Below are 9,091 nucleotides of genomic sequence, written 5' to 3'. Positions count from 1 at the left end.
TTTACGGTAATTTATTTATTTTTTACTCTAAATAATAATTATTTTGCTTGATAGAATATTAATAGGTAAAAAGATTTTTTTTTTAAAAAAATAATATTTCTACAAGTCCTGCAAATCATATGTCAAATCCTTTAACGGCAAGAGCTGTAAAGAGTACGCTTTTATATAGAGAAGACATTTTGGCTGCAAGTACAGAGATGTCGTTCGCAACCACAAGGACACATCCTACACTAATTCCCCTAATCTTTCCTTCTACATTTGCAAGGGAGACTTGCATGCAGAGCATCACTATATGTGCAAAAAAGTATAATGCTGGCGCATGAACTGATTTTGCCGATCCATTATGAAAACCTAAACATTATTTACAGTGAAAGACACAGTGAAGCATCCATGGTAGGAAACAAAAGCTTTGGTTCCATAACCCGCTTCGCTTCTTTCTCTTCAATGGAGGTAGCCGAGGCCAGAGAAAGAGTAAGAGACGTCGAGTACTCGTTATTTTTGTTGCTCGTTACTTCATTGGAATCCTTAGTGTCTTTGATTATATTATGCCCGACATTTGGAAGCAGGGAAACAGCCCCATGATCGCATGATCTTTTCCCAAATCCCAAGGAAAGTTCAAGGTTTGGATTTCCAGATTCCGAAGGATTCCCACCATTCATGGAACCGACTTGACACTGCACGGACTTAATATAAACAGGACTAAGATCAATTACCCCAGATGGCAATCTATCACCCAAAAACTGGAAGTCATCAGAAGAACTATGTTCCAACATTCCATTGAAATTGTTTATCCTTTTGCCCTCGCATTCTTCATCGACAGTTACCATTTCTATATCACTCTCTCTATTTGGATCAATTTGTTTTCCTCTCTCTTTTTCCTTTTCTTGCCCCTGTACAACAAACAGCGAATATTATAATTCATGTTCTTTTGTCAGTTTCGTGTGATTAAGATGGTAAACTCCGTAAAACTACAGCAAAGGGGTTATAACTAGGCGAAGATAGTAACATTAAGATTTAAACTTGTGTGCACATTTCAAAAAAGCAATATGTAGGCATATCTCAAGTTCAATAAGATTAATAACTGGAAAACCCTTTAGAAACATGAAGAGAAAGCTTGAAGATTATTGTGGTCTTGCGAGAGGATTACATCTGTTAGAGTTGCATCGACAAAGGAAAGTCATAAAGAATCTATTCTTTTAGAACTCTAGAAAAAGAAAAAAAGGAAATTCAAGTCGAGTTATAATCAGTTCTGCATCAAGTTATCCTGAAAAAGGTACGCCTTATAAACAGCATCTTTTGGAAATAAACTGTGAAGACAATATAAATAAAAACATGCTGACTGAGTGCTAAAATTATCTAAAAGAACATCAGTCTAATCCATCAGACCAAAGAGCGAAAAACTTGCAGTCTGATTCATGAACAGCAAAGCTTCCAAGATGGAAACGGAAAGCAGAATTTATGCTCTGTTACTTTTTCATTCTTTTGCTTTTCTGGGTAAGCAAACTAAGGTGAGGTTGTGAGTGTTTCCTTTCTTCAGCAACTCATTTACTTCACATGATGCATTTCATGTACAAAATGAAAGATAAACATAACCAGACTAGCAACTAGGGATAGACCACATTACCTGAGAAGGGTCATTGTTTTTCACATTCCTAGACAACCATTCACTCTTCATTGAAGTGCCATCATAGCTCAGCCATTTGTCGGAAGTTTGAAAACCTAAAAGCTTCTGAAGTGGAGAAGAAACCTTGTTTTCGCAGCTCTCGCCCATTCTAGCAAGAGTAGGCACTTCAAATGAGGTAACTGAATCTGATGTTTGTTGAATATTGTTAAAAATATTTGAGGGAGACATAATTCCACTCGCATGCGCAGAGGAATGCAGGTTCTGCAAACCAGAATGTGCCACATTCAACTCGGAAAAACAAGTCCTTTGAGGATTTGGAGTTTCCTGTGAGCAATTTATCTTCCTCCCTCTAAATACACCCCATAAAAACAGCATTTGATTCCAACCTGGAACAAGTTAAAAATTTAACTGAAGCACAATAAACAAATCCTCATTTCATCCGGACAGGTTAAGCCAGTTTTCAAAAGTCATTGCTTACGCTGGGATCTTTTTGGAAGCAGCTTAGATGAGAATATTAGCAGATCAAGTCCATCAATGTTTGCTTTTAGACCCAAGTTGTTCTTGGTCATGTATTCCATCAAGATCTTGTAGTTGCTTTCATAGCTGCATGAGAAGTGTACAAAAAGTTAGCCACCATGCAAGGAAGCATTATAATCTCCATAAAGTAAAACTTTAAACCTCTCCAAATCCTTGGCAAAAAAGTAGAGCGCAATGTTTTCTTCTTTGGCCTCGGTTTCTGAGGGCTGAGTTGGCCACATAACCAAGCAGGATGCTTGCTCTACTAGAATTTTCTGGGGAAATTTACGCACTATTTCATGAACTTTAGGTGAAGCACAACTTGATGCGTGTGCTTGAATGCCATCGCAAGAACTAATAAAAACTCCACTTCTCTGAATTCCAAATCCACCTCTGCACAACAGACCAAAATCCATTGATGAGACTATTCCAGGAAGAGCAGTGCCAATTTACAACATGTCTTCAACAAAATAAAGAATGTAATAGTAAAAAGAGGAAAAATGACATACTGCCATATGCACTCAAGCTGTGGGACAACAGAAACCCAAGAAGGAACATCCACTGCAGAAGGTAACCAGGTCAATCCTTTCAGATAAGATGGTTCGTTAGAAGGGTGGATGGAGATCAAATTATTTTGATTTGATCTGGCAGCAAATGCTTCGTCATTTGATGCATCATTGAGAAGCCTTTTTTGTTCTTCATTTGGAAAGTTTCTATGAGCAACATCCCTGATGGATGTTAATGAGCTACTTGATTTTCCACCTTCGACAGCCATCATATCACGATGTCTGGGCGGAGACAAAGGCAGTACACTAGCTTCCCCTCCATGCAGGGTTCTTTTATCCCTCATTGATGCAGAAGCATGATTATCGGAAACTGGTGATTTCAATGATTTATGGAATATAGTTTCTGACACAGCCAAATTTTGCCCTTTTACATGTCTTAGTCTTTTCATTTCTTCTACATGGGCCAAATTAGAAGAGATCTTTTTAACCTTGGAGTCAGCAGCATTTACATGGTCTGAGCTAGCTTTCTTGAATGCAGATTTGCATGGTATCCTGCCAATCCCCTCCTTATTGCCACAGGTAGCAGTTACTATCCCCAAATTTTGCTTGCTGACAGCACCCTCTGACTGTTGGAGTTCAACTCTTGAACTTATATCAAGAGGTGATTTTGATTTTGAAAGAGAACCTGCAACCAAGGGTTAAAACTTAACCAAACAATTAAAAGAAGAAATCAAATGAGACTTAACACAACTTCTTCCTCAAGTTACTGTAAAAGCTTACATGAAGTGATTTATTAGCTTAACTGTGGCTAATTGTAAGAATTCCAGAGAAAAATAAGAATTATTTCCAGAAGAAATACCTTCATAGGCTGGTTTCATTTTCCTCGTATCAATGTTCTTAAGGGAAGAACCCAGACAAATTTCCACTTTGCTGCAAGGATTGGATTCTTTGGATAGCATAGATGAGTTGTGACCTTCTTCAAGGGCCATTCTTTTTGCAGTGAAGGTTTCTGAATCATCTGCTGGTCTCTTAGCAGGGAAGTGACAGGAAGAACCATCATTTCTTCTGTTCTTATCAACACCTATCCCTTTAGTATCTGATTCCAAACTAATCTTACAGCTACCTGAATTTTTGGAGTTCTTTATTATCTCATTCAGGGATGATTTCTCTAATTGAACTGCCTCTTCTTTTTCAAAGTTAGTTTTCTCTTGTCTTTCATTTTCATCCCCAAGCATGCACTCTTCACACATCCAATTTCCTTCTGGAACTTTCTCCAGCTTTTCACGCATGCAATATCTGGTTGACAGAAGTCAATGGGAATAGCTTAAATGGCACCCACATGAGTAGCACATATTTTCAACAGAATGACTAAATGAAAAGATAAGGATCCAGAAGATTAGTTATGTACTTACATGTGTTCTGCTCCATCAGTGCACTTGCTACATGTAGCAAGCTTCTCCTCCTGACCCACATCCCCACAGATATCACAGACTTTTACCTGCTTTGCAAAGACATCAGAAAATAACCAGGCCATGTCAATCCTGAAAGGATTTTAAAGTTTAAGCAAAATGATAGCAGAAAATGTAAAGATGTATAGGAAATGAAATTAGAACAAGTTGTATATCAGGAGACTCTACAGAAATAGAAACATTCATTAAATGCAACATGGTGAAGCGAAGTTCATGTTTCTAAAGGCAAATTGTTAAGACAAGAACCCTTAAACTAATAAACAATAAGACTTGAAAAGTTTGATGTGATGTTTCTGTTACATAATTATCCAATAACTAACATGATACAAACACTAGAAAAAACATCTCAAATAATATACATTTAGCCAAATTCAGGAAAGAATTTGGCAAGAAAATTACTGTAGTAAATTACCAAGAATATATGGTTCTCTCTCTCAAACAGCAAAAGAGAAAGGAATGCGCAAGGATCTCTAACCATAGGATGGAGAACAAAAGCTTAGATAGAAATGAAGGGAAAAAGAACTTTTTTTAGCAGAACTCATATTGCTGGATTCACACATCACTTTAGTGAATCAATGTAGGTCAACTGCACAAGCTAGGTTGAACGGTAAATAGGCAGAGGTCATAATGGTTGCATCATGCAATCAAAATGAGAAGTCTAATTAAAGTTATCATTTTCCACATCAAATGAAATCTCTTTAATGAGTCTTGTAATGGTTGTGGTATGTTAACTAGCAATACTTTATATCATTCTAGTACCATAATTAAAAAAAATAAAATCAGGACTCCATATTGTCGATCACAATGTAGACCAAGAAGCATGGGTTCACTCCATTCAACTCAATAAACCTGTGACACAATTGTTTGAGGCCAAGCAAACAACTTCCTTTCCATGTCATTTTATAAGCAATTATATCCAAGCCTGCCACACTAATTTACATTCTCTCAGTCATCTTTACCTTGAGTTTTTTTCATTTATACTGCACATGAGCAGTCCATCTTAGACAACCTCTCTTAATTTCTTCGGTACTCTGCATCCAACTTGTCGTGTTGTATTCATTCCTTATTCTCACGTTTCTTCTAAAACTTAGACATGCTATTAGCAACCAATTTCCACAATGTATTTATTAAATATTAGCTTCTTTCCCCCTCTAGTAATCTGCACTAAACACAGATTGCCTATCAATTTTATTTCTTCCATTAAGAGCACTTCCATTTCAATCCTTGAGCTTATTCTGATGGTCATGCATGTTCACTTTGGCGATTTCCTCCACCATCAATCTTCACCACAGGCACATCTTTACTTTTAGTTTACAGCTTCTAAATTATAGCACACACCATAAGACCACTTCCTTAGTTCATATATTTTCTTCAGCATAGTTTATCTATCACAACACCTCAGAGGACTGCCCTTTGCCAGAAAAGTTTCTAGTTTAAGTTTGTGTTGGTAAGCAGGATTTCAATAGAACCTAGAACACACACACACACACACACACACATGTATATAGATATGTTAAGTTTATAATTTTTTAAATATTTCATACAAAAAAAATATTATTGTTCAGAGCTTTTGGAAGTTGAAATTACTATTTTGCCAGCTTTACTAGTTTCATATTAATAAACATTATAAGCGCAGTATATAAAGATCAAAATATGCCACAATACATAAGAAAACAATACAAACCTCATCTTGCATTTGGTCCAGTTCACCATCATAGTACATGGGCTGAGCCTTTGGAGTGGGTTGCCATTTAGCGGGTTCATCTCCCTTCTGATCTGAACATTTTGCAACCGCAGTTTCTCCATCTTTCCTTTCAATCTCAGATTTCACAGGTTCTGTGTGGTTCTCTTCTTCATGTATCTTAGCATCAACCCAAAAGGTTGCTGCTCTCATCAGTGGTGATTCTATTTGCTCTTCGGAGCACTCAGATGGTTTTCCCTGAAAGAGAGGAATATAATAAGTATCTAGGAAAATTAAATTGCAAAAGGTGTATTTATCTGCTTAGGGGAGAATGTCAATCACTCACCTTTGATGAGTTGGCCCCAACAGAGAAATCTCTAGCTGAAGAAATATCTATTTGGTGAGATTTATTTGAAAAAACTGCAATTGTTGGTGAAGATTCTTTGGTAGACTTGATTAAGGTTCTAGGCTGATTATTGTCTATTGTATCAAATTGACCTTTATCTAAAGAACAGAGAGTAGGTAGAACATTGGCAGCATTCTCAATTGCAGGAAAACTTTCAATTGAGGTTGAACTAGACGATACATTCTTCCTATCTGTAGAGCAATGATGATCACCAGCAATCTTGTCTGTGTACTCTGAACCACTAATACAAGAGGCATCATCACCAATGCATTCCAGTTCTTTTGGCTTCTGATGATTTTTAAACAACATATTGCTATCACGAAATAGTATTGTTCTGGATAAACCAGGATTTTTCCGAGCAGTCTGCTGATCATTTACTTCTACTAGCATCTCAGAGTGTTCAGAAGTACCAGATGCTCTCAAAGTGTCTTTACTTTCTTCATTTTCAGAGAATGAATCATGACTTGAGCATGCACTTAGAAGGTTGCTAATCTCGCTGGTGGAAAGATTTCTACTATTGCATGAACTATCTACAGGGGATAGCATATCAGCACCACTGCGAGAGTATTGAGCGTCTACTTTTCCCTTGGAGGTTTCATATGAAAACCCAACATCGGCCTTCATTCTCAGCAGTGAAGCCGCCATACAACATGAGCATGAACTTGTGCACTCGTTACACATCCCAAATTCTCCTTTGATGTGAAATTTATCACTTGAATACTGTTTGCTACCGAACATGTTTTCTGTGACAGAGGATCCCTACAATTGCAAACTTTAATAATTACACCTAAGATGGAAATGCAGTAATAAGGAAACAATATAACTCAATAATGAAATTCCAAGATTCACAAACTTGAATGCACAAAAATAAAGTGGTAGCATGGATAGTTAAACCCATTGTTGGCAAAACTGACAGATTATAGCAAACAATACTGAATGAGTAGGTATTTTATTTATTCACTAAAATTCTATTATAGATGCTTCACAGAACAAAGTGCAATATAACTAATGCTACATGGTATGAAAATTAGTTTGGTATCATAAATGAAGCCATAAAAGCATTAGTGCTCAATTCATGTAGAAAAATGAAACTTTCTCCATTTGGAATTGATTGCACAATGAATCAAATCCAGATTTTCCTATTTAATTTTGGAACACATAACTAAGAATCTAAAGTCCATCAGACTGTGATATAAGTCCTGGTGATGCTGAATATAATTGGGCTCATTTGAAACAAAGCTCCCCAACAAAACTTGTCATAAATTAAGTGATTATTGGAAACTACTGGATAAAACGACTGATCAGCATGTTGCTTTACTACCGTGGCATCAAAATTCATTGATGATCAAATAAGCAACGAAACAATCAACATATCAAATGCATCAAACAAAATCAACTACGGTTAGATCACTCTTACCATATTCAACCCAACAGTGTGGTTCTTTCCATCTGAAGGCCCTTTTACCGGATAACCGACTTTTAATGTCCGCGCGATCTATAAAAAAATAACAAACAATTCAGCTAATTAATGTCCACTGTAGATCACCTTACCAATAAAATTCTCACAGCTCATAACAAAACACAAACGTTTTTCTCTTTCTAAACTCTGTTCTCAAAATGAACAGGTTTGCATGATTAATTCAGATCACAGTGATAAAATGAAAGGCTTATTTCGTATTCCTGCTGTTTAATTACTCAGAAACTGCGTAAACACTTACAAGACAATAGTTGCTTATATCAAACATTTCCATTGTAGTACGGCAGTGGTCACAATAATAAAATAAAACTGAGGGTACAAGAACAACCAAAACAATAATAAAGTTCAGGTTAATGATAACATGTATGATATATCATGTCTTCTTCTACCAGTGCACAGGCTAAATGAATTAATCAGCAGTTGTAATTTTATATAATAAAAAAGATTTGAGCTTTATCATAAAGAAACGAAACCCAGTACATTAAGCAAACAAAACGGACAATCTCAGCTTCCTTCACACAAAAGAAAAGACCAAAAACAGGTCAAAAGAACATAGTCAACAACACCACCTCTAATCCCTTACAAACAAAGAAACCAATATAAGAGAAAACCAGTTTTATTAGCAAACTGAAAAAAAAAATGAAATGAAATGAATTATGATCTTTCGAAATTGAATCAACCCACAAGCTCAAACCTTTTCTCAAAAAAATGAACCATTAGCACCCCAACCAAAGAGAGAGAGAAAAGGGGGGGCTTTAAAATAAGAAAAGAAACCCGTGAACAACAATTCTACCTTGTACTCAATAACCTCACTACTATTCTCATAAACCTCCTTCATACTCTTAAACCTGACTTTCCTCATCTCTCAAGAACCAAACACACAAACAACAACAACAACAACAACAACAACAACAAATCTAACCCTTTATACAACTTACCTTAAAACACAAGAAGAAAACCAGCGAGACACGACGAAATAATCCAAAACATGACACCAAACTTACTCGGCTATCTTCTTTCCTTATATATCTTACTCTCTTTCTCTCTCTATAGATTTTGTTTTTTTAATTTATTAGGTTGCTTTTCACAGAAGGGGACTAGAGAGATTTTCTTCTGCATGAGGTGGCAATTATCTCTATTTTTTTTATTTTATTATAGAGAGAAATGTCGGTGTGTTGCAAGCTCATACGATGGCGTAAATGCATGTTTCGGGTTTTGAGCCGCCTGATTATAGATTGTGACTAGTAGAGTTTTTGGATGGTGATTATTTGAGAGACGTGGACGGTTATTATGGAAGAGAAGTTGGGCTGTTGCTTGGGATGCTTGCACGTGTCAAACGTGCCAACGGTTTTCGAATTCTTAACCACCATGGGTGGATAAACATGAAAGAAATGAAATTCCTATTATGGAGG

At 36.4% G+C, this 9,091-nt stretch overlaps 1 protein-coding gene across 3 annotated transcripts; it reads right to left on the bottom strand.

Annotated features, from left to right (window-relative positions):
* Nucleotides 1-130: 130 nt before the first annotated feature.
* Nucleotides 131-8,798, bottom strand: LOC105128293 (uncharacterized). Of its 3 annotated transcripts, none has more exons than XM_011029889.1 (11): nucleotides 8,618-8,798; nucleotides 7,620-7,697; nucleotides 6,143-6,961; nucleotides 5,800-6,054; nucleotides 4,059-4,144; nucleotides 3,506-3,942; nucleotides 2,650-3,331; nucleotides 2,303-2,533; nucleotides 2,103-2,227; nucleotides 1,625-2,010; nucleotides 131-890 (listed from the first exon to the last, which is right to left on the bottom strand). In XM_011029889.1, the coding sequence occupies exons 2-11, from the start codon at nucleotides 7,620-7,622 to the stop codon at nucleotides 363-365; spliced, it is 3,552 nt and encodes a 1,183-aa protein (XP_011028191.1). In that variant the 5' UTR covers nucleotides 7,623-7,697; nucleotides 8,618-8,798; the 3' UTR covers nucleotides 131-362. The 3 variants fall into 3 exon arrangements, with proteins under 3 accessions (XP_011028191.1, XP_011028192.1, XP_011028190.1); XM_011029890.1 differs by having other exon boundaries at nucleotides 8,684-8,798; XM_011029888.1 differs by lacking the exon at nucleotides 8,618-8,798 and adding an exon at nucleotides 8,473-8,591.
* Nucleotides 8,799-9,091: the final 293 nt, after the last annotated feature.

Source organism: Populus euphratica, unplaced genomic scaffold (genome assembly GCF_000495115.2).
Source record: "Populus euphratica unplaced genomic scaffold, PopEup_1.0 scaffold49.1, whole genome shotgun sequence".
Taxonomy (NCBI): Eukaryota; Viridiplantae; Streptophyta; class Magnoliopsida; order Malpighiales; family Salicaceae; genus Populus; species Populus euphratica.
This window is presented reverse-complemented; position numbering and strand designations above follow the sequence as displayed.

What these genes read in the sequence shown, in the direction of transcription:
- LOC105128293 (XM_011029888.1), bottom strand. Translation starts at nt 8,541, where the DNA reads ATGAGGAAAGTCAGGTTTAAGAGTATGAAGGAGGTTTATGAGAATAGT. An exon ending in AATGAAACCAGCCTATGAAG is followed by an intron (nt 3,332 to 3,505) that starts GTATTTCTTCTG and finishes CCTTGGTTGCAG; the next exon opens with GTTCTCTTTCAAAATCAAAA. An exon ending in GCTTCCAAAAAGATCCCAGC is followed by an intron (nt 2,011 to 2,102) that starts GTAAGCAATGAC and finishes AACTTGTTCCAG; the next exon opens with GTTGGAATCAAATGCTGTTT.